General features: G+C 26.2%; 1 protein-coding gene across 2 annotated transcripts; it reads right to left on the bottom strand.

Moving 5' to 3' along the window:
• Positions 1 to 4,221: 4,221 nt before the first annotated feature.
• On the bottom strand, positions 4,222 to 23,187 carry LOC111035777 (hemicentin-1-like). 2 transcript variants are annotated; one of them, XM_022317544.1, is made up of 14 exons: positions 23,011 to 23,187; positions 20,632 to 20,865; positions 19,412 to 19,641; positions 15,693 to 16,058; positions 15,331 to 15,481; positions 14,351 to 14,523; positions 11,763 to 11,835; positions 11,506 to 11,647; positions 11,298 to 11,419; positions 9,335 to 9,481; positions 9,099 to 9,233; positions 8,857 to 8,963; positions 6,089 to 6,352; positions 4,525 to 4,713 (listed from the first exon to the last, which is right to left on the bottom strand). In XM_022317544.1, the coding sequence occupies exons 2-14, from the start codon at positions 20,861 to 20,863 to the stop codon at positions 4,525 to 4,527; spliced, it is 2,331 nt and encodes a 776-aa protein (XP_022173236.1). In that variant the 5' UTR covers positions 20,864 to 20,865; positions 23,011 to 23,187. The 2 variants fall into 2 exon arrangements, with proteins under 2 accessions (XP_022173237.1, XP_022173236.1); XM_022317545.1 differs by lacking the exon at positions 23,011 to 23,187 and having other exon boundaries at positions 4,222 to 4,713; positions 20,632 to 20,863.
• Positions 23,188 to 27,365: the final 4,178 nt, after the last annotated feature.

The following is a 27,365-nucleotide window of genomic DNA, read 5'->3' as shown; positions in this document are numbered from 1 at the left end:
AGTTATGAGTATTATAAGTTGTACAAATAATTATACTCTAATACTTCATTAATTTAATAATATAATATAAATTATAAATATTCACTATTCGGGTTTCTTAAAATTTTTGTTGGGGACTTACAGTTTTACCAGGGTTGATCAACATTAATTTAACAATTAACGTTAATATAGTTTAATACTTAATAGTATACTGCTACCTATACTTATTTAATTTTTTAAATATGTTTTTTAATTTGTTTATATATATTTAGACTATTTAGTAGTTATTCAGTATTTACTATTTAGTATTTAATATTATTTACTATTATTGGCTTTTAGTTGTTCATATTTTATTCCCTACTAAATAGTAAATAAAATAAATAATAATAAACCAATATTGAATATAGTAATCTAAAAATCAATTTAATGTAAGAGAGATGTTCACTTGAGATTGGCTACCTACATCGATTTGACTGAATTTTTGTTTTGTTTTGTCCACGTAAGTAGTTGTCAGGGTAAGGTTTGTATTGTAAGCTTAGAATTTAATATCATATTATGAGTTATTAATTATGGCAAGATTGAATCAATTATATTACTGTATGAAAGACAATTTAAAATTTTTAGAAAATTTATTTTTAGTTCAATTTAAAATACTCGAGCAATTCCCAGTACCTACTCGACTCTTTTTTCGAATACCTACTTGGAATTTATTGATTATTCAAATTTTGAACTCGACTAGACTCAAAATTGTAAAAACAATACTCGTCAAACATTATGTAAATGGTATCTAATTTTATATTATTTAAGTAGGTTTATTTTATTTCTTTAATAGGTTATTTTTAATTAAGATAATAAAACCAACTAATTTAATGTCGCACAATAATTTATAATTTCTTGAGTAAATTGTGGTTAAAAATGTCTAAGTAATGGATAATAATAACAACTCTTGTTACATCATTTATATGACTGTTTCAATCGGGTTATTGCCATGTGTAGGCAAACCAATATGTTGGTTAAGATGTCTCCATTTAAACTTTAAATTGAGTCGTACCGAAAGAGAATGGGTATTAACTTGTCGGTATTTAGGTTGGTACCAATAGTCAGTAGATTGTTAAAGGCATGATGTCACATTGATTGAACTTAATTGACAATATAATTATCAAATAAGTACATTTGGAAATCCTTCCAAATTAATTTTCAAATGTCCAAAATGTCACTATAGATAACAGATTCGATGTTACTTACTGTACATTAAATGCTTTTTGTTTAATAAAACCACGACTTTATAAAATAGGCAGTTTGTTACTTAATAGATGATTCTATACCTTGATGTTTATTTTCAGAGGGGTTGGAATTGCCAAATAGAATTGGAACATGGAACATTTTTTTTAAAAAATGTCTAAAAATAACAGCTCTCTGAAGTGTTTTTATAGCAGCATTTTTCTACGTTCTATCGAAAAGCATAAAAACTCAAAACAAAGTTTCATTTAATAACTTTTTAAGGACCTTTCAAGTTCAAATGTTGAAAAAATTGGAGGTTGGCGTTAGACTATTACGAAAATCCTACTTTTCTTTGCGAATATTAGATATTTAAATGTAAAATGACGATTTTAGTGTTTTGTTGTAATTTAAAAAAAATATTTATCATTTTGACTACTCACAATTTTTGACTTTAGATATACTAGTATTTACTGTACATCATGAAATTTCCTAAATATTTAGATTATTTTAAGTTATATAAGTTAATATGTTGTATCATATTATAACATATCAGCAAATATAGCTTATATATAACTTTTGTTATAGCAGCTATGAATACCTAAAATATATTATTTTTTTTATTATTATTGATCTTAAGCCCGGTAACTATGGCTATTAGCTGTTTGTAGGGGGGGTATGGTTGTATGTATAATAAAAGTATTCAACTGTCCCCACTCAGAATTTGCGTATTCAATAATTTCATTCATTCTAATTTAATAGTTACAGTCGGCAGTCGACGTCTATACCTGCAGACTATACGATAGTAGAGTGATTTCTCAGGTTTTTTAAAATATTATACCTATAACCAATCTCAATATATTCTAGTTTACTATTTGAAAAACAATTTTTAAGACTTAATATTATTGCAATTTTTAAAATGTGTTATTTTGTAATATATAAACTATTTTTGTTTCCTATGAATTATGAACATTTTTCTGTATTCAGAAATTATAGCCTATAGATAATATTATGTAACCCAAGTTTTACTTTTACTAATTGTAATCGAGCAGTTACTCACAGCAATCATAAATTCGCGAATTTGTCTCGTTTCATAAAGAGTTTTTGCTTTTAAAGTTTAAGTAGGTAAATTTTAATAAACTCGTATATGATAATAGTATTATGATAACCTTTAAAATTGTCGTCTTCCCAAAAGTGCCATTATTCATTAAATTATAGCTACAGGTAGCATTATATGAAACTAAATATTAATAATTCAAATTTCGGATACTTACGCTCGTTTCATATAAACCTAATTATTTTTTTGAATTTCAACAGCAAATTGTTCAATTATCAAACATTTTGAATAACTTATAAATTAAAATTTTAAACATGTTTACACTTCTATGGTGATTTCATAAATGAAATGTTCCAATGTTCTGCCTTCAATAATATATAAAGTAACAACATCCACCGCAGGTAGACGACTCGTTCCATGTGTATCCAAGTTAGCTATTGTTAAGTTAGATTTCATATCGTTTTAAGGCTAGTGATCAGTTTTTAAATATAAAATTAATTGTATAATGGCTGATGAGCATTTCAATATTAGATATCTAACTATAAACTCATTTTGTAAGTCACATAACATAATATAAGAAATATTTTCATGTTCTATTGATCTATTTGAATAAAAGTACTTTGGAAATTATATAGCTACCCTACTTGATATTGTCACACAACTAAAATAAATATTTTATTCAATGAATCAACAAATAATGATTATTGTTTGTTGGAATAATGAGTCCATAAATTGTTTTTTGCTTTTACTAACTACCAGCTTACTAATTTACTTTTCTTATTGTATCAACCGAACGTTTATTTTCTCAAAGGGTGGAATTTTTCCAGTGCTAAGCCCTCTGAAGAGTGAAAACCCCACCTATAATTGCGCTAATAGGGTGTAGGCCCATGCAATGTATACTCTATATATGAATATATAACTGCGGTAGATATAATGCGATATCGTACACATGGTGGTTTTATATTCTCATTATTATTTTGCGCATGAACGGTAGCTTTTATCGTATAGGTAGACACTACACTGACATAATACACAGTAATATAATAACACATCCATGTTTGTAAAAGGTGTGTATACCTCATGTATAGTTTTACGTAGGTATAGGTATAGTGTTTTTTTATTTATCATAGGTAACTGTCACCGAACGAAAAATGTACTATACATTTCGACATTCGGAGAAAAATAAACACATGAAATTCATATTCATTATGGCCAACCTATTTCAAATGGAACCCTTTATACTTTCTAGAAATGGATCCGGGTGTGTTTATTTTTCGTTTATTTTTTTTATTGAAAATCACACATTCACACACTGATACCATAAGTTTGCTGCAGATGAACAAACAATACGCGCAGTCCACGGATCAATAAGTTTAATAACGATTAATATAATTATAAAAATAAATGCAATAAGAATGACTTATATAGCTTATGCACAGTAGGTACGAACTACAAGGAACTGACCAGTGATTAAACTTTTAAAATTCATTCATTGATTTATTACACTTTGGGTGGCTATAATTATTATTATATAAGTACCTATAGGTTCGTTTATATACCTATGAATATTATCTGAACATTTTTTTTAAAAATTGTAATAATATCAATAAAATTTAAAGAAAATTCGAATGCGTCAAACTTACCTATAATATAGTATATTATGGAATAAAAATTATATTTTAGGTCCTCAGACTTTTTGACTGATTACCCAAGGCATTAGTCCATACAACATTTTTTGGTTCTTTATACTGATGGTTACTAATTAGGTATTACCGTCTACCTCTAATATTATTATTACTTTAACCCAATTTATATAGGTACATAATACATGTGAATACATTAGAAATGCCATCTTAACAACAAGATAATAACTTTTCATTTTAAATTTATAGCTTTAAAATTTCAAAGCCCTTGTGTAAAGGAGTAAAGTAAAATTATATTACTTCTTGATAAAATTGTTACACGGGTTAAGTTAAATCATTTATTTCCCAACAAAACATTTCCAATTTAATATAATTATTGTAAGCGTATTATCTAAATTGTATGGTGTTTAAAGTAATATAGATAAAAGTATTTCGACATATTTAGTTTTAAACATTTTTAAGTTACAACACATTAGTATGAACATTTATTAAATATTTTTTTAATGTTCACTGTCGAATAAAATACGATTTTTTAAAAAGAGGCAATAAGTACCGACTATCCAGCTTAAGTATATATATGAAAATGTAATAAAATACGTTTATACGTATATAGAATGGTAAATTGTATTAGAACACAAATAATTCAAAACGACGTGTTTCGATCCCTAATTTATTTTTAGCCATGCAACTGTAAGTTCCATTATGTATCCAATCGACAGAATGAATTTTAAGTACCTGTTTATTTTCTAAGTATTCTGTATCTTTTAAAGTCCAACGAGTTATAGGTAATGTCGATTCAAGTTTTCTCCAATACATCTAAAACAGAAAATTACAATTTCAAAACTTTATTAGATGTCTTACCTAGGTTTGGTTAGGGTAGCTACTTACTTATTAGTTATTATGTATATATATACAGGGTGATCCAACAAGTATACTCCCCTCCCTTTTCTCTTTAATAATGAAGTTTTTCAAAATCTGATTTTTAGAATCTTTAAATATACTCAAAGACCATATTTTCATATTCTTGAAATTTTTGTGCCACTTAAGGAGTGGTGATACGAACCTTTGTGTTTCAAATGAGAACCCCAATTTTTTTCTTTCAATTATTTAGAGGATAATTTTTTTTGAGAATTTTGATGTATAGAAATCAAAATTCAAACGAGTGATTTCCTAGTTATTGGACAATTTGTACTAAGGACAATAGTCCATGATATGGATATGCTTATACAGTTCTACACATGGAATAAGAAAAATAACTAAATAAATCAAGAAGGATTTTACTTGTTATTTATTTAAGTGTTTGACTAAATAAATATAAAATGACATATTATTTTATATTATGTGTATAAACTATAGATAATAACGTATACTGTATAAGCATATGCTTCTTCCTTATTATAAACTGTATTATCCTTAGCACAAAATGTGTAATAATTAGAAAACTACTCTTTCGAATTTTGATTTCAATATATCGAAATTCTTAATAAAAATATTCGCTAAATAATTTACAGTAAAAAAGTGGGGTTCCCATTTGAAAAACAAAGTTTGTATCTCCACAGGACACTCCTTAAGTGGTACAACAAATCTCAAGAATATGAAAATATGGTCTTTAAGTATATTTAAAGATTCTAAAAATCAGATTTTGAAAAACTTCATTATTAAAGCAAAAAAGTTGATGATCATACTTGTTGGATCATCCTGTATAACTATGTAGATTGTAGGTACCTACATATTATTTTATATTTATTTTCTATTAGCTTAGTTTACATATATATATATATTATATATATATATATATTTTAAAGAAATAACAACACTATTATCACTTATCTTTTTAAACAGCATATTCTTAACTATATCCAAATAACTTAATTGGGACGAACGATTTCCCTATTCACTCAAGAGTGTGACCCACACTTCAATTATAATATATTCATACCCTTTCTTATATTCTAAAACTTGTCTACTATGCACTGTTTGTATGGATTGTAACACTGTTAATAGTAATAAAAATAAAAACTCGAATATATACCTACAATACAAAACACCTACCTACGACCTACCTATAATAATGCATTTACACTATACTCGATAAATGTATATAGGTATGTTTCTAATTAGTATTAATTATGAGTTATTTTCATCCCTGATAATAGTAATAATAATAATATAGACGTATAGTAATGCTTACTTTTGGTGTTGGAAATCCTCCTGCTTTGCAGTCAAACACAACCGTTTCGTTTTTCCCGATCATCATTGTCTCGGGCTGATATCTTATGAAATAAGGAGCGAATGCAATTTGTAAGTGATATGTATAGGCTTCAGTAGAGTTCATACACGTGTATACACCACCATCTAATTCGTCCAGTTCATAGATTTTTAATGCACGGCTTATTTGTTTGAAATGTTGTTCATCTGCTCTTTTGTAAACTAAGTCATTGATATTAACACCGTCCTATAATTTAACAAACAGTCATATAAATAGTAGGTACTATAGAATGTATTTAAACAATAATCACTACTAATTATATGACCTATTTTAGATTCTGAACGGAGAGATGAATGTATTGATTTTACAATGATGTGTGTTTTCATATTTATTTATTTATTTTTGTGTTTGTCATCACGGTTTCTTATAGAAAAAGTGCTTCGATTTTCTTCAACAGTAACTTTTCTGGTAGGAAAGTGAATCTAGTTTGTGCTTTTGGGAGGTCAACATTTAAAATTCCCAATAGTTTTCAAAAACAACAGGAAAAACCAACAAAACATTGAGGAAAAACGGGAATTTATTACACAAAACAAATTTTGGAAAAAATCGAAAATGAATTTTAATGCAACTCTAACAAAAACGACCGTAGATACATGAAAATTTCACTGAATATTTGTGTTAGCATTACATCATACAATTTTCAAAATATTTTGATTTTTTGTTGAACTATTTATAGGCATATGAAATTATCGATTGTTATTTGTTTTTTTAAACTGAAGTTGATAAATGATAAAAGAATGTTCACTCGGTCAAAAAACATGTAAGTGTAACACAAGGTTCCTTGTAAGTTTTTGTTAATGGAAATTTAAAAAAAAGTGGAGAGTAATTGAACAGTAATTTTTGATGAGAGTTTCAATTTAGAATTTTGACAAAATTCTTAAAAATCATGAAAATTAGCAAATTATATTTAGTTAGAAATTGAAATTTTTTTTAATTTTTACATCTAAAATTTAAAAATTTAATATAAAATTCCTGACAGTTCCTTTATCAAAAAAAAAAACTGGAAAGTTTTTACCGGAAAGTCAAATTAAATTTTTATGAGCGTCAAAGTTGAAATTTTTACAACATTCACTCGATTTTCTTATTTTTTGGTAATTCAATGGCGAATTACTGTAGAGACTTGAAATTTACACAAAATATTTATTTAATTAATTCATATACTTGATAAAACTTCCAAAATATTTTGACTCGTTCGAAGTTGTTTATGGACATTTTCAATTTTTTTTTTTTCTATAAATGTTAATACAATTTTATTGGTTAGGTCAAAAAAAAAATGAAAATTTAATATAAGACTTTCGATAAATTGTTACAATATCAGTTGAAAAATATTAAAAATACACTGGAAAGATTTTTTTTTAAGCATTTAAAATTCAAATGTTGACAATATTTATCATATTGAAAATTGAAAATGATTTTGTAGTTAAAAATATATTAAGTTTTCAATTGTTAAAGCTAAGAATTGACAATTTAAAACAAGGTCCCACCTTAGAATTTTTTTTTGCGTAACTAAGAAATCTAAAAAATATACAAACACAGTTATTTTTTACAGACATTTTAAGTTCAAATTGGACAAAATTGCATATAAAACAATACTATAAATAATAATATTAATAATAACATATAAGTATATAACACTAAGAATAACGTTTATCATTCTGTTGTAATTCGGTTTCAAAAAAGCACAATTTTATATTAGTATATTTAATATTTCTTCAGCATCACTGATAATTTAAGAATAATATTAATTCAACTTACAGGCTACCATATATTAATAAGTAATAACAATTTTAAATATCCTACACTGACATACCGTCTCCGCTCAGAATCGTTTTTCGTATACTATGATTTGATATCATTGAATTCAAATTTAAATACCATCCATTACAAGGACCTCCTAGACACCTAATGTACAGCAGAGCGACATCCACTAAATCACTTTTTTTGGATTGTATATACAACTTAAATAGTCAAATGATAGATGATTACTCATGTGGGTAATATTACTCATGACTTTAAATGTTCATACATTTACATTATACTTGTGTCTTGTATGATTTGTGGCAGTCAAACGGGTGTGGGGAGGATGGAAGATTTCAATATTCATAATAACTTATATAGACATAGGAATAAAACGGTATCTATAAATTATATTTGTACGACAAAATAGTATATTATGTTAAAAAATCAGCCACATCCCCGTGGCAAAATCATCTAACCGCTACCACGTATGGTGTACTTGCAGCCTATAGTTTTAATTTAGTTATGTAAAAACTTTAAAGAAAATAATATAATATTTATATTATTATCAAATTTAGTATTATAGGTAGCTCGATGTTAAAAGAAACAATCAAATATTATATAAATGAAATCCATAGTCGTGTATAAAAATTCACGTTTTCACAAAACTGCCTAGAGAAGTTGTTACTTCTAAGAGTCCAAGACTGAATTTTGATGAGATTAACAAACAAATAAAAGTATTTTATTTAAATTAAACAGTTTATATTTTTTAAGCTACAGCTTTTAGGACTATATTATTTGGATTTTATATTGAATTATTATTTTACGTTCTTTCCTTCGTTTATAACTTCTAAGACACATCAAAGAATTCAATATTTAATGTATATTATATTTTATAATGAGTAGAAAATTTCAATTCGCCGAGTTTTTTTTCTTAATTAAATCTGTCTTACCTTTAACCATTTATGGTTCATGTTTGCTAACGGGCAATTCATAAGAACGTCATCGAGTTCATTTATGATCAAAGATTCGTTTGCTATCATCGGAAAAGGCGTTTCAACTATAATTAAATTCAAATACATAGCATATCAGTACTAATAGATTTTCACCAGCATGTACGAAAATATGGTGTAAAAACTTAGTAAAAATAATATCACCTTCATACTAATAGTTAATAAAAAAAAAAATACATCACCTTTAACAACGATATTATAGCTTTTCTCGATTGCTCCTGCTTCATTTGAAGCTCTACAGGTGTACACGTTTGAATCACTCAACGAAGCATCGTAAATAATCAGCCTCAAGATGTCGTTTATTACTACAATATGGTCTAAGACAGAATTATAATTTGTCGTCAGCAACGGTGTTGTGTATCGATTTCAAAAAACTCCATTATATACCACATATTATTAAAATTTGTACTGTACTTGCCATTGTAATGAGAGATAGGAGAACCATCCATGTACCAAATCATTTTGGGGGCGGGTACTCCATGACCCGAACATGTCATCGAATAATCTCCACCTTCTGGTAATACCACAGTTACGTTATCGTTTCCCTCATTAATCGTTGGCTTGGCTAAGAAAAAAAAATAACCCATATTGACATATTTTCAAGGTGAAATTTGGTAATTATAAATTAGGAAAAATGTTAAAAATCATTAATTCGAAATATACAGTTGTCGATTGTCATTTATTAATCGTTTTATTTAATAACATGTGTAAATGGACTTTGTGATTGTTCACTTGAAACAGATAAAAAAACGATTAAGTTATGATTTAAGAAATCTGTGATCTCAAAATGGATGGTCTTTTTTTCTTATATTTCGAACATTTTACCATAAACAATAGCTATATAGGTTAATTAATATATTCCAAAATATTTTAAGTATAATGTTCAAATTTATGTATTAATATTCTTTGCTATCTAAGATATGCTTTCTCGGATAATAATGTTGTTCGATCCATCGAATTTTGTGAGAACATTAACATTTTATCTTAATAAATATATCGAAAGGTTTTTCTTTCAGTTTTTGTTAAAAAAAAATAATCATTAGTCTTCTGAATTTATTATTCAAAAACTTAATAAATAGTTAATGGAGCATAAACAACTTCTATCATTATGTTTATATAATTAATTTACAATTGTCTCACTTCACTCCACTGTCATTTGTCAAAACCGAGCAATTGGAATAAAAACCTAGATTCAAAGAATATTTATTCATAATTTACGCATCTAACAATAATATATAGACTCCGTTATTAAATTATACTGTTATATAAACATAAGTGATACGTAATTTAAAAATAGTATAGGTATTGAGCAAAACAATAATACACTTTATGGATAATTTACTATGAAAAATGTATTATGCATTTGAGTTATGAACGAGTAGGCTCTTAATACTATTTATTAATTTTGAATGCAAACGAACTGTGCAGTTCTGTATTCATACAATTAATGGGTACCTACCGATCGCTCGAGAAAGTTTGGTTATTGTTAAGTTGTAAATTGTATTGTATTGTTCCAAGATGAGTCAACGTTGGTTGTTTAAAGTATGTTAATACTTCATACTTTGTGATTAGGATATTTTTTATAGTATGGTAAACATCGTCGTTACTATGAATGGAAATTTGAAACAAATAAAACAAAAAACATGAATACGTTAACTAGAATAGCATCATAGACATGTTTAGAATAATACAATTTTACAAATCTGGAGATCAGATCTTGAGTAATTTTTCGCTTAGTAGTCCCCCATGACCCCACCAATTACATAAAAACAATTCTAAAAACTAGTTTTAACTTAATTTAAGCTCGAAGGTCCGGCCAGTGTGTGTGTGTGTGTAACATAATATATACCTGTATGCACAGTATAATATTATAATATACATTTCAGTTTTTCTATTAGCCAGTTTAAATTCAATACCTTGTTAGATTATTATTTTTACTGAATTTAACAATTATAGAAAACAATTGGGACAATGCATAATGTATAAAATTAATATACCCAATATAATAAGTGTAAATAATACCTAGTTATGTTATATTTTCAGATTTTTATAAAATTGAACTAAACTAAATATTATATATTCAATTTTATAACACAACATTATATTGATTACGAAATAAAATAATTATAATTATTTAAACTAATAGTGTGCAATGTACAAATTACCAAACTTAGGTCCCTATCTAAATTATTATTATTATGTATTTAATATTTATGTAAAGGTACTCTCATTATTTTACTATCCATAAAGCGTAATTCTACAATCTTGGTTTTGCAAGATACTTCTAATATTAAGTTATTTCTTATTATTGTATCACATATGTAAATAATCACATATAATATATACCTAAATAATATATTAATAACTATGATTCGTTTTACATATTATGGTGACGTTAGTTGTTGATTCGGAATAGCCAGCAATGTTTTGTGCACCACACGTGTAAATGCCAGCATGTTGGAATGTTATGTTGGGTACGACTAATTCAATTTCTGAACTCTGGCTGAAATAAATTAAAACATTAATTTTTTTATTTATACAATTGTTTAATGTCTTACACTATAAATACAATAATATTATATTCAATACCTAAAGTTCCAAGCTTGTTGAGGGTAATTTAGTGACTCCCAGGTAACTGTAAATGGGACCAGTGACTCGACATGACAATTGATACTCAATTCACCACCAACTACTGCGATAGTCTTTTTTGTTGTAGTTATGTAAGGTGCATCTATGTATAATATATATGTTTATATATATGTATGTATACTTTATACGTACGGTTTTAATTTATAATAATTATTAAGATATTCATGCATGCCACATAAAATATAATTCAAATTTACCAGGTTCATTTGGAATAATGCTGGTTTTAGTAATGCGCCTGAAGTAATTACCATTATGGTTCATACCAAATACCTAAATTAAACGACAGAACAATAATAGTTTTAGTGCGCTTAAACTACAAACATTATATTCAAATAATATTTTTTGTAAAACTAAATTAATGACTACCTATATATTATATGATAGTAATTATAACGAGCAAACAATTTTAATTTTAATTATTATTAATATTTTGTCATGTATAGGACATGTAAAACATACACATGCAACATCATTAAAATAAGTTATGAATTGTAAATGTTTCAAAAATGACCATTACAATGGAAATAATAACTGTGTTTTTGATGTATGTAATAGGTTAAACAACAAATCTATTCACCTATTTTTTATTTGATTGTCGACGTCTTTAATGACTTCTAGAAGTTACAGAAGTATAGGCATACATAGATACATTACTGACGTACCTATCTATAACTACCGATAAAAAAATTGTTTTCACTTAACATCTTAAAGTAGTATGAATTTTTCGAATTTTTCAAATCAGATGTACCAGAGTTTATAAAATAATAGTTATAATTTGTAAAATATGAAGAAGTCCTTCTCAAAACAAAATGATAGGAATTCCAACCGGTTTTCCTGAATCCAAGTAGATATTAAGAAGTATCAGTACATCGGAATAAAAAAATCCATTTATCCCGAAAAAGCAACGTTTGAAATCCCTTGAACTATATACTACGGTTAGATTGGCGCATATTAAAAAATTTCCTTTTTTGTTAAACATTCTAAAGTTCCCGATTTTAATTTACGATGTAATTGTATTTGATGTATACATATTAAAACTGAATGGGACACAAGAGTTACAGAAGCTACTGGAAAGTTGGAAAACAATGATGAATCATTTTAATTGAAACAAAAAAAAAAAGGATTCTGAAAGAAGCTTGATTTACTCGAAAAGGACGATAATAGTCTATAAATGGGTATTTACTGAAATTTCTATAGTACTATAATATACTTAACAGTATAATATGTTTTTAACTTTTTTTTTAATGAACTTATTAACTATGTTTAATGTGTAATATTATGTTTTTAATTTTCAATTTAGATATTTTACTGTGTTCTTAAAATAAAATAATTTAAAAAGTTACTTTTTAAGTTATCTTATTTAAAAAACAGTTAAATTTTCATACAGAATATGATATAAGAAATACATTTTTAATATTTATACAAACAAATTGAAACATTCAAAAAATGTTGAATATTATATTAAACAGTTTCTATAGAATTCAGAATATTTTAAAGACACAAATGTATAATATTAAAAAACTGTTATGTAGTAAAAAATATATTGAACAATAGGGTGTATAAAATTAGTGTAAACGAGTGTTAAAATAGTATGATGACCAATTTTCAAGGAATAATATGGATTCGTATATTTAAATGACTTTCATTATCAATAGAAAATATTAAAGAAAAATGAGTAATTAATAATAGTTCTACGTTCATATTAATGTGCAAAGCTCATAGTGCATATTATGTACATCATATTGACAATATTACATCATTATGATAATTTTTTTTTCTTAAAATAATTGTATTTATTATATTTGGAAAAAATTTAATTGCATGTTTTTCATTGAATCCAAGTCATGAATATGATTTAATAAATAAAGTAAGTAATTAAGATTTTCAATAATATGTATATTTAACATCATTATTCGCTTTTCATACAACCAGCTAATAATAATAATAATAATAATAATAATAATTAATAATAATAATTAATAAATATTTAATTTAAAATGATTTTAATAATGACCATAAAATGATTTAAATTATATGTTTCTAAATTTTTTTTTTCATAACTACGTAGGTAGATACTAATTAAAAAAAATATTCCTGGTAGTATAAGCTTTCATTTAGTGATAATAACTTGGTATTTAAATTTATTATAAAAAAATAATGCCAATGAATCTATGTTTCAATTTTTAGTGGAGATACATAATTAATATTTATTGAATACTCGAGGACGTAATAATTCATTGTAGGCAATAGATTTCAAATATGTGAGTTAAAAAGTATATATATTTTTTCGGGGAATAGATAAAACGGCAAGACATCCAGTACACCTACATTAAATTTGATATTTGTTAATTAATAGTATGTTATCCTATCTACTGAAATGTGAATTTAAATATTAATATAATCATGCAAAAAAGTTTATTTAGAACACCGTGAATTACATTCTAGGTATTATACGTTTAAGCTTTAAATAACCATTTTAAGTTAAATAACTACCTAGTTATTAGTCATTTAAACTACTTTTTTTTTATAATATTATTATAGAACATAGAATATATATTATTAAAAATCATGATATACATTTATTATACAATAGATACCTATTGAACACATAATATTTAACGTCTTACCTACATACAGGCCGTCGTACGTGTACGTTTAATCAATAATTACTAGATAAATACCTAAACTACATTTTAAGTTCTCATAATTATTATTTTATCGCCTTGGGTACTAATAGGTACTACAGGCACTATATTCAACATAATAATGAAATATGTATATTTACCTGAACGTAAAAAGGATTGTCATTGGGTATAAATGGACCACATAACAACAAATTTTTTCCAAACTCTGTCATTGGCAGGGCCTCTGTTTTACCGTCACTGCTTAAATCTTGAATTTTACAAGATACAAATTTCTTAACGTCTGGACAGTCAACTAATATATAGTTTTTGGCACCTATAATGTATCATGTCAATTGTTATTTATAATACAAAATGACATCGAGTTATAAATAATTTTGTTAATGTTTCTGTAATATTTTATTTTTATCATATCTATGTAAAATATATAGGTAAGTAATACCTAGTTAATTTAAACATTTTGTAATCAGATTCAATGATACATCGGGATGCATTAAATTGTCGACGATGATTTTTATCATATTATATGATTATGAGAACTCTTAATATTAATTAAAAATGATTGAATTGGAAATTTATCTTATTAAATAATTTCTAATATTTCTTTTAATTTAAAAATTATCTTCCAAATCGTACTGTATATATTATAATGTAAGCAGTATTAATACAAATCCTAAGATAATACTTTTACTACTTTTTCTATTTATATTTTAGAGTTTAATTTTCCATCACAAAATATGTTTTTGTTCTAAGCAACAAAATGGTCATAGTTTAAAATCAAAAGGTGGATTTGCATTGAATAATTTGTGTGTGTACGTATACTGCAGTTTGTCAGGCAGGTACGAGAAGTTTATCGATTATTTAAAAAACGAACATACAAACTAGTTAGTAGGTACGTAATTTCTAAACATCGCACTGAAATTAATACCTACCTACCTACCAAAACAATATTTAAATGAATAAATGTCATAATATTCTGAGTTATAACTTTTACTGATAAAAATGTGTGCCGTACAGGTATGTACTGTGTAAATCAGTTGTAATATTAATTTAATCGTATTTTCGAGCATTATTATTATTTTTGTTCAGTTGATGATTTAGTATGTTTGGATGTACAAAATACCTTTGAGTGGCCTGTGGCTAGTTTGAGTCATATTTTTTGGTTTTGTAATAGCAAATCCAAAATCAAAATTCTTTGTGCTGATTCCGCAAGCACGAATAGTATGTGCAGATTCACTAGTAATGTACAAAGTCCATTCACCGGGTATGGGTTCCTTAGAAATATAAAATACTCATTACTGTTATTTAATATTTCACATTTAATATTATTATACTCCTACGCCATAAATTATTTAAAAAATAATAGGTATAATAATTAACAATCAACATAACCGATAGAAAAATGTATATCTAGTACAACGTTCATTGAAAAGTAAATAAATATATCTAACAAAATAATTATCATTAAACAACTCGAAAACTTACCAGAATGTTGACGATTTTGACATTTTTCAAGTCTAAATCGGTGATCAACCCATGTGCTTCATCCATTATCTTGCCTACGGGATTCACCACACCAATGTTAGAATTGAGTCCCGAGACTGAGACCTGGAGACTCTTTATGCTTTCGTCGATACTCAGCTTTTTTGGAAACGGTATCAATTGTTTTTGTGGGATATTGACAGACATCAAATTTACTCTGTTTATGTCCATTGATGTTTTTACAAATTGTAGTACTTTTGATACATCTTCCTTGTTGACGTCAAACACGTTACCTGATCCCAATGATGCTATATTTTCGTAGCTTTTATCCGTCGATATGCAGTCGTGCACTGTTCTTAAGACGACCACCTAAGCACATTTTTTTTACAATACCATTAAATAATAAGTGTGCTGTGGCTTATTTAATAATATTTTGATTCATTAATTAAAACATATACTTACAAAACCCGTATTATTATTATGGTTGTTTTGTTATAGAAAGCTTTTTAAAGTGTAGGTACATGTATTAAAAATTATTAATTATTTTATTTATTTATTATATATGAAACACGAATAGATTAATTAAAAAAATTGTGAGTTTTTCATCATAAACTAATAGCATATAAAATGTATAACATTTGTTTTGATTTATATACATTCAACGTTGCAAAAAAGAAAAAACAATTCTCACTTCAAACATGTGTAGTTCATAGGGCCATCTAGTGTAGTTAATTTAAGTACCTATATACATTTTGTTAAGTATGGTTTTAATTTCTATCAATATAACATAATATTATATACTATAAGTAATGTTCCTAAAACGAGGGTACATTGATTTTTTTTCTAAGATTCTATAAGTTAGTTTTTAGATAAAACACATTTTTACTTAAATGGTTAGGTATGTGATTCGACAAAAATTCAGAATATGAGCTTGAGAAAATCCTTGTAAATACGAAATAGCACTTGCACGGCTGTACATTCTTCTAGGTATAAAGTGTGTTGTGCTTTTACAAAAAAGGGAATAAATGCAAATTTTCGTTCTTTTCAAGAATTTGGTCAAAATATGTAGGTACCTACTTCAAATGTTTATAAAAAATTGTTAATATGTAGTTTTGATACTTTTGAGTGGATGAGAAATCACTTTATGTATAGTATCTCGTAATAAATTGTCAAGCTTTTTAACTAAGAAAGAAAAATGTTAATAACATACCTAAATCGAAAAAAAATTTTTTAAAAATTTTCAGAGTTAAAATATTACAAAAATTATACATCTTCTATAAAATGTTATAAAAATATTTTGTAAAATATTAAATTCCACCTAGGTATCTAAAGTTATTTATAAGTTTTAAAATTACAAAAATAAAACACATTTAATCGATTTTTTCGATAACTGCAAGTGTTATGTGAATACCTCAGTTTTCAGTAATTTTCTATAGTGTTACCGATTATTTTTTATATGTCTGAAATGTTCTGATTTTTTTAACAACTAGATTTAATTTTCTATCCGGAAAAACTCCCGGAGTTGAAAATTATAGCTTTTTTACTGCTCCCGATTCCGTAAACGGTGATGGAAAAGCTCCACTCAGAATCCAAAATTAATAAAAAAAAAAACCATACACACACATCATTGTAAAACCATTACATTCTGTGCTCTGCTCAGAATTCAAAGACTGGTTGACTTTGAAAACTTAAAAGAATTTTAGTCTCTCTATTTCAGGTAAAAATATTTCGTTTCCACACCGGCAATGAAACAATTTATTATAACGACAGAAACTTGAGCAGTTGAATATAATAAATTTACAAGACATAAATTAAAAATATTTTTTTATGAATATTAAACTATGTATTGTAGACCCTAAAAAATAAAATATTAAAATTCAAACTTAGTTCATATGGTATTATGATGATATCATTTGAGAAATCGAAATATGTTGGTATGGACACGTTTAAAATATGATGGGAGTTAAAACCTCAACAAAAATTAATGAAGGATAAAAATAATGTAGAACTGACCATCTGTGAAATGTGAATATTTTGATAATTATAGTCTTGGTATAAACAAATGACACATTATGAAGTACGCAATTTTAATGTATATCTACATGGACGACGCTATGACAAATCAATTAACCTCAATTTCCATTTAACTAGACAGATATTAATTAAAATTTGAAATACCTACGTCATTGTATTATGAAACATAATATAAAAAGAAATTGGTTTTACTACAATAGTTAATTGATTTCATATTTTTATACTAATTAGACGTAAGTAATTATTATGCAAAAGAATGTTTATCAAATTGAAAAATGTATAATACAATATGATAGCTTTTTATAACACTAAAATTAAAAAAGAAGGGGGTACCGCTCTGCTATATAATAGATGTTGAGTGAGTCACTGTAACTTATGTGATAAATTTGATTTCAATGATATAAAATTTAAAATTATTATAAAGGAAAACGATTCTCATCGAAAACGATATGTTAGCCTCGATCAATTATTAAAAGTAGTACCTAATTCAGTAAGTTGTAAGTACCTACCTAAGTTGAATTAATTTTTCCCGAATTTTCAATTTTGACCTTTCAAAAGTAAGAACTATATCCAATTTTCCACCAGAAACCACCCTTAGTTAAAACTCGAAGCATTTTTCCGACAACTTTTTGTGTATACGGACACATAAAATAGCACACACATCACAGTAAAATCAATACATTCATTACTCTGTTCAGAATCTGTTAAAATAAATAACAATTTTTAGCAGTGAAAGTGATTAGTTGAAGGCTGAAGGTGAAACTTTTTAAGCGGTCTTACTAACCCAACAAGTAATTTTCTTTTAACATGTTTAACCCCATACAGCAAACTAAATCTAATTTGGTACCAAAAACCACACTCAATATTAAAGACGGAAACATTTTTCTAATTTAAAAAGTATTTGCTGATACAAAAAATAATTTCCCATATCATTGTAAAACTCTATATCTCTATATTCATTGATCGGCTAGGGATTTAAAAATGCAGATGTTAACGAAAACTTAAAAAAACCTAGGAATTGTTTTCTAAATAAAATATAAACATAAATTCTATACATTTTTAAGTATATCGTTTTTTTTCTTTTAATGACCCTATATGAACACTGAACAGTTGTACACACCACGACTACAGAAAAATAATTGTACCGTTTAAAATAGGTAGATCAAAGTAGGTACTTACCTACTAAACTAATAAATGATGACATTTTTTTAATAAAAAGTTAAACAACTCTATAAATTATTTTCAAGTAATCTTATATATATTTTAGAATGGGAGGATAAAAATCAATAAATGATTACATAATAAAATCATGATAATGTAATACTGATTACCACGATTCGGAAAATATTACTATAATGCAAGACTCAGATTGTAAGTAATATTGTATACAATGAAACCAATCATCGAGATCATTAAAACGGTACAGTTAGAGCAAAGTGAACTATTAACTTGAATTATACAATGTCGAAAAGGTCATTCGCAACCTATACAAATACTAAACTAGCGCTTGTTAAAAAAATTATCCAAATATTATTTTATGTTGAAAAATAAATAATATGTGCTTAGATATATACTACAAAAAAAAAACGGTGCCGTTGCAAGACATGAAATTATTTTTTAGTTTGTATTTGCGATACAACATATTCTGAAGATTAGGTACTAACGATAGTATAGTTTTAATTAATTACTTGAGATTGTTTTCTTTGGATTAACTCGAGTGCGTCGTAAACTAAATGCGAATCTTTAGGTGGCGCATCAGTAAATACGTATATATACGAATTGGGCTTCACAACTTTTAATGCTTGTATCACTGCCGTTATACCCATTTCCGGACAATCTCCGCCTCCACGTATCAGTACTTGATTCAGTTTGTACATAATTACCTTTGGATCAAATGATTCTGTCACAGGTCCCACATCTGTTCAAACAAAATCATAACAATTCATCTGAGACGTACAATTTTATTGTATCCATAAATTAGCCGTCAATTTGACATTATTTAGTTTTATGAAAAAATAAGAATAAAAATTATTATGTACAGATAGTTATATATTGGTATAATACATCAGAAGAACAAGAATAGTTATTTTAAATTCTGTTATATCACTATATTCCGGTATCATTACTTTAAATGCTCGTAAAAGAAAAGAAACTTTTATAATATTTTCTTTACACGCGGAAGCAATATGGTGTAAATGCATAGGAGATGTAATAACATTTTTAATTTAGAAAACAACAAACAATTTGGTGAATTACATTTCTTGTCGAAAAATTATTACTGAAATGACAAATTTTCTTTTGTATAGAGTTATTTAAATTCCGAGAAACAGTTTTTATAAAAAAAAAAAATATAAAATATGTATTTATAAACCGTAATATTCGTTATTAAAATAAAAATAACACAATATATACTTTAAAACCCGTATTTTTAAGATATTTCCAGGTTAATAATAGAACAATCATCCTTTAATATGCATACAGGGTGTTTCTGAAATGAATGAGGTCACTATAGTGTATGCTTATTCACTGCGATGGCCCAATAAAGATTTTTTTTACATTTTTTCTGTCTTCACAATCTGGGTTTTTCAAATTATTTTTAGAATATTATCTTTTTTTTTTATAAGCAATATACAATCTGTATCGTTTGACGAATAATATTATCTTCGATGTGAAAATAAACACTCTATAGTTTATTTTTTGCAAAATTCTCTCACGAATCGAGGCGTCACATCGGTTTTGCGTTTTTCGCTCTACATATATATTTACGTTGTGATACACGCATAGTAATATTATTCACCTATATCATATATAGTAACGTTTAATCGTCTCTTTTTCAACTACGGGAAATTTTAAAATGTATATTATACTAATATACTACATTGGTAATGATATAGTATTTCGACTATACCTGGGTCGTTAAATGGTACGAAAACGAAATGCTTGATATCAGTGTTGTTCCTTGCCAGCACGTAATTCATGATGCTCTCCGCGTGAGCTTTCAGCTGCATGTAGTCATTTTCCATGGAACCCGTCGTATCGAAAACGAAAGCCAAACTGCTGTACACATCTTCCGGATACTGCACAACAGTGCGGCACTGCACTGCCCAGCAGACGATGGTCAGCGAGACTAACCAACTCATTGCTTGAATAAACGTCATTATTAATAATATAAAGTGTATAAATGCTTTGCAATTTACTGATCATTTTTGTTTTTATTTTTCAATATCAATATAATAATATGTTCATAACTTAGCACGCTTCGATCTTACAAAATATGTATTATATAGGTATTTATATTATAATAATATATTGTACTGTTGAAAAAATGTCTGCTGTTAAAGAATATTAATAATAAAAATGTTTAATTTAAAAACGCGTGTAAAAAAGTATGTCTGCGTAATTAATCGAGCAGTAAAATCGAATTTAATAGAGTAGTAGCATTTTACGTTGTAGTGTTGTACTTGTAAGTTTTTTTATACATGGCCATAAAATTATCTCTAAACAACCATAGTAATGGTAATAATTATTATTAATTAAAGTGAAAATAAATGTATGCTTTTTAATTTAAATATGAATAAAAATTCTGGTTTTTCCTGAAACAAAGTCATAAACTGTATAAAAAATAGATTTTATTTTATTATGTCCAAATAATAAAAACACAAATAATTAAAAATATATTTATCTTAGACTTTAGCACCTATTTCAGTTTAAACATTTTTAAATATTACATTACTTAATTTACTTTCCGAGTACTTTTTGTACTTTTCGAGTACCTACCCAAGTTATATAAATAAATTAAAAATACCTACTAACTATAACTTTTAACGTAAATTTGACTATTACATCTGATGAATACACACCACATCAAAATTTGGATAGTATTATAGTTATTACATAACTCAAGTTTATTTTTAAGGGTTCTTTTTAGAATATCTATAGGTGCATCATACTGTTCCAGTTTAAATGTAATAACTATTTGAGTATAGTAATTAAAATAATACATTTTAATAGTATTTTAGAAAAATATAGAAAATGTATAACAAATGTCAAATATACGAAGTATAACATTTTACATTTGGTAAATTTAATTTTAGTTATTAAGTTATTTTCTAATATTTATCTTCTAATTATTACTCCACTTGTACTCTGTATTTAAAAAAAAGTATTAATTTATTAAAAAAAGTAACTGTTAAACAATATTAATTTATTAGTAGCTTATAATTTATCAGTTTTTGACTTATCATAATAAGTTAATACACACAAATGTCAATATATCTATATCGTCTGAATCAACACTGCACTATTTTAACAGTTTGTTTAACCTATTTTTTCCATCGTATTTGACATTTGTCTTAATTTAAAATCGATCCTTAGTAGGTTGAGAAATATACATTCAACAGTTCAAATGTTTAATCAATTTATTAATAATATAGTAGGTATTATTAATTCAGAAAACTACTCATATTTAATCAACCTGTGTCCATCAGAAATTTTATTTTTTAAATTTAGTTGAAATAGTATAATATTATTATAATATACTTTTGTTGAAAACTTGGAAATTATAAAGTATTCAAAAACAAAATGTTAAATTTAACTACATTTATTTGTAATTTTTTTAATAAAGTAAAGTTTGTCAACATTAAACTTAAAATAATTTATTACATCAATAAATTACTGGGTGAAAAATGTCCAAGTAAAAATTCACTCATTGTGAACTCAGGGTACCTATCTAATATCTTTATTATTTACTGGATGACAACAAAAGCATTTCGCATAAAATCTACAAATTAAATATGAACCTACCTAACGATGTTGTAATTATACAACTATATTATATTTTACTATAGATTATAACGAATTATAATTCTTTTTTTAATGTTCAATTACACGTAATTCGGGTAAGTGCACAAAACTAAAATTACATTTTGTTATAAATTATAAAAATACCTACTTATACAAATTATTTTATTTAGTTGAAAACTACTAGTTTATGATTACCTATTGCAATATAATTAATGACAAATTTCATGATTTATTTGAAAATAAATTTTTTTTTTAGTATTACCAACCTAATATTATGAATTTTTTAAAGTACATAATATTAATTTTTAAATTAAAAACTTAAGAAATTATAACATAATCTACCATCGATTATAGCAATAATTTGTTACTATATTTATAAAACAATAATAATCCCATACATATGATATAAAAGTAAGAACAAGTATATATATAGTTTATATTAGATTTAAAAAATATTTGTTTTACTTGACTCTGGTTAACTTACCTGTTTCTATATAAATAATATTTTGAATGACTCAAACACGACGAGTGATGAAGAAAAACATGAACAAGAGTTGAAGAATTATTGGATCTCAGGTAGGTATATCGTTCTTCTTCTGGTGCTCTTAATCAAATGTTATACATAGTTAGTCGATAACAATAAGTTGCAGAATGACAGTGTAAAATTGTATCATTAATTAAGGTCAGTAAGTCCGCACGATATGTATATAAATATTATTTTTTTTTTTTTTGGTTTCAGATCAAAGGTCGTGTTTTGTTATAGAATAGTAGGTAGTGGGCAATATAAATTATCTTCATATACATACACATGTACATATACATATTACATAATATACTTACTCAGCATAAACGTTTAGAACGTTTAGATTTCTATGGTGAGAGTTATACGACAATGCGTATTAAAGTATTATATAATGACACCTCTCTGACTCAAGTTTTCTTCTGTTTGGCGACGCGTTTTCGTGATGCGTAACACACGAGCACGAATCAAAAAGTACTGTAACGACATAATATTTAGCGTTGACACAGTATTCAGCGGTAGAAACAGCGTAAATCGTTATTATGATCAACCTTACATATTGTTTTAAGTAAACAAATTGTCTTAATGTATGAAACCTATGCATTATGTAGGCGCCTATGCTGTATATTTACGTATTATAAACTATGCACAATAATCATAATATTTAATGAGCCTATATAACATGGTACCTTATTTCAATATAACCAGTAACCACTGTGGCCCTACTTTTTAATTATATGAGGTTGATAATATAATACGTTTTAAGTTAAGTAATTAAGCTCACTAATTTTATTCCACACGTCGTAGACGAAAAGAAAATTGAAAAATAAAAAATTATGTATGTAGGTATATTTTAAACTAATACTTAAGACTTGGGTAGTATTAATAATTTATATCTAATAGAAAAAAGTAAACAAGAAATATGGGAAAGTTCATATTTAAATAGCCCGAAGCTTTAGTACTCAAAGTAATTTTAATAAAAATCGAGCTCCTATTTTTATTCTTAAACAAAATATGTATCATAATAGCAAAAAGTAATATAACTAAAAAAAAAAAAAATAATTAAATTTGTAAATAAATTATAAAACAATATTTTACCTTAATTTTAATGTAATTCAAGCTCGAGTAAACATTTATGTAATGTTAACGTAAGTTAAATTTTATTTTTTTATTTTCGTAAGAAACATACAATCTATGCTCGAGGGCATAATAAGAATATGTACTACAAGAAATTAATACATGAAAAAGGACGAGGGAAGAAACCATCCAGTGATCGCACTTCCCTTTGATGATTCATATATAATATATATACATATATTTTTGTATTAATTTTTTTTCCTGTTGCTATCATTGCAGGTTATTGTCGTTAATCCTCAAGAAGGTTTCGGCACCGATTTATTCTTGGACGCCATGGAGTGTTTTCAGGAATTGTGTGAGTGGCTAGACTGAATATAAGAGGGTTGGGATGAAAAGGAAGTTTTTTGAAAAAACTTCCATAATATGTTTTAGCTTCTTCATGAATAGTTTTTATTTTTAAGTCAGAGTAGAGAGTAAAATTAGAAATAAAGGAAGGGCGTTGGTGATGGAGACTAGGATTTTGTTTTAAAGAGCTTGAATTTTGTTGAGATTGGATTTTTTGGAATTGCTTCAGAGTTGGATATTCCATGTGTCCAAATTGGTTTAATTAAGGATTTTTGAATGAGCAGTTTAATATTTAATTTGGTATGTTTATTAGATAATAATATTTTTAGCAACTGAAGACGCGCATTTAAGGTGAGTTTTTTTCTCTTACTTGTAATACCTGCACAGGTCAATAAAAAAAAATTAATTGTTAAGCTATTACCAAGATATTGCGTCCATTGAACTGTTGCGTTATACTGATTGTTCGTGTTTCAACATTGCATCCTACTTTAAGCTTTTAAAATAGTTAAGAAGAATATAAATTTGCATATTTTGTGGATAGTTTGATCTATGCGTCTTACACAGCAAAGCTTAAGTCTATTACGGCAAATGGCGTGTGCAATTCTGTGTTCATGTAGGCTACACATTTTAAACGTACAATAATAACAGACATTTTTTTATATTTTCTTAGTTTTAAACTTGTCTTCACATTTGAGTACCATGTCAAACAATAGGTTCTGAGAACAATATTTTCATAATAAATTATTGTTTAAACTTTAAAATCACATTTTAAAACCCCACTAATATGCACTTCCTGCGGGGTCCATATCAACAGTAAACATATTTTCATGAAATTCTGCACAAATAATAGCCTATTCAGCAAAAAGAAAAACTTCCGAAATCACTGGCCACCGTAAAATTTATCGTTGCCGTCAATCTTACTCAACTGAATTTAATATACTAATATACTCTTCTCTTAAACGTAATAGTTGTTTACTTACCAACTGTTGTATATTTTGCTAACCGATCATCCATTTGTATGTCATCTATATAGTTTGTACAAAAACATAATATAATAATATGTGAATATGTGAATCTACTACAATGAGCACTGTTTCCATGTGTAACGTTAAAAAAAATCACGTTAAGTTTTTAATGAGTATAATGACATTAATATACATTGTACACTCCATTAAACAGAATATATTTAATTCATGTATTTAAAACTATTACTCATGCAATCATAATATTATAAGGCATTATTCTACACTCTGTATATATAACTCTTACTTTTTCGTTACATTTTAACAGATCAAATGTATGTTTTATAATTATATTCTTGCTACTAGATGATATTAATAGAATATAATATGGGTAGCAGGTAGTTTAATGTGTTTAAAATCTCTACATAATACCATTAAGTTTAACTTGAAATATCATGTAGGTATATTATTATATTATTTATGCATACGCTTGAGGTATAAGTAATGTGATAGAAAATATCATATGTCACATGAAATACTAGTATTTTAACAATCGTTATTTGAAGTACCTATAATTAATATACGTACACTGTGGGGATTCACAATTTAATTTTGAATAATTATTGTCTTATTAAAATGAACATCTAACATTCACTATAAAAAAAACGTTTAAAAATTACATTCATCTTTCCGCTCAGAATTTAAAATTATGTACATATTTACCTATATATACCGTATATAGGTACCTACACAATTTTAACCTATGGTATATAATATTACTACATACATATATTATACTATATTTTAGGTAATGGTATATATAATATACATAATATATATATATACATAATGTGCGTAGGTAACCTAAAGTTAAATAGTTACACATAATGTATACTGGGTCACTGTAATAATCGTATTTCTATTGCTTATGACTATATAATTATTAACATTTAAATTTATGTGATTATTAAAATGAAAAAAAAATTTCGATGGTAAAATTTAAAGATTAAAAATACATAATTTTAGTGACACAAAGACAGGAAACGCATATCACATGATAATAAGACGTGTGCAGAGCAACCAACAATATGGTAGTTGTAGACACATCGACGGCCATTATTGCGGTGAGGTATTATAGGTTTTAATAAAATCGACCACATAAATTTAACGTCAGATACACTCTGATACTCTGCCCGTGTATGGGTCATTAAATTATTTCAAAATCAAACGATCTCAACAAATCTAACTCTGGATTGAGAATGTTCAAAATATTTACATATAATATAATACTATAATCTCTTTACGGTGTCATGCATATTTCATCAGTTCATTTGTTTATATAAAATAAATATATTTAGTTATGCAAAAGTCATTGAAAAAACTTGCACGTGATCGCCGTATATTTTTTTCATTATATTAAGCTAACATGGAAATAAAATGAAATAATTCGTTTTGAAGTTATTTCATACCAATATTTTTTTTCAACACGAATTGCCAATAACCAAAAGTATAATACCGTTGAGCTTCGAGACAAAAGTGTCTTTTTAAAAACTTAAATTTTTCAAACAACTCAGCTTCATGTGGCTACAATAAAAAATACATAACTGCAATGTGATATTTTCGTAGATTGATGAAAATCGTTGAATGAAAATTCAAGTAAACATTTTTTTTGGTATTTTAATTCTTCGAGTGTATTAACATTGTTTTTTTTTATTAAAGAAAAACGTCTCGATGACGTGACCATTGGCTTGTTTTACATAATATGGTATTTAAATAATTTAAATGAAATTGTTCAATCCTATCGTAGGTAAAAATATATTTTTGATGGATTCTTCGTCGGGGCCTAGTGTGTACTGAAAAATATATTTAATCGATGTGCGTGACGCCGATTCTGGATTCTTGGTAATTGGGAAAAGCTTAAACATTTTTTTTTTT

This window comes from Myzus persicae, unplaced genomic scaffold (assembly GCF_001856785.1).
Source record: "Myzus persicae strain clone G006 unplaced genomic scaffold, MPER_G0061.0, whole genome shotgun sequence".
In the NCBI taxonomy this organism is placed as follows: domain Eukaryota; kingdom Metazoa; phylum Arthropoda; class Insecta; order Hemiptera; family Aphididae; genus Myzus; species Myzus persicae.
This window is presented reverse-complemented; position numbering and strand designations above follow the sequence as displayed.

Coding starts and splice junctions, on each gene's coding strand:
- LOC111035777 (XM_022317544.1), bottom strand. CDS start 20,863: ATGAGTTGGTTAGTCTCGCTGACCATCGTCTGCTGGGCAGTGCAGTGC. Junction 15,482..15,692: donor TCAAAATCGTCAACATTCTG/GTAAGTTTTCGA, acceptor TATATTTCTAAG/GAACCCATACCCGGTGAATG. Junction 9,234..9,334: donor TCCTATCTCTCATTACAATG/GCAAGTACAGTA, acceptor ATTCTGTCTTAG/ACCATATTGTAGTAATAAAC.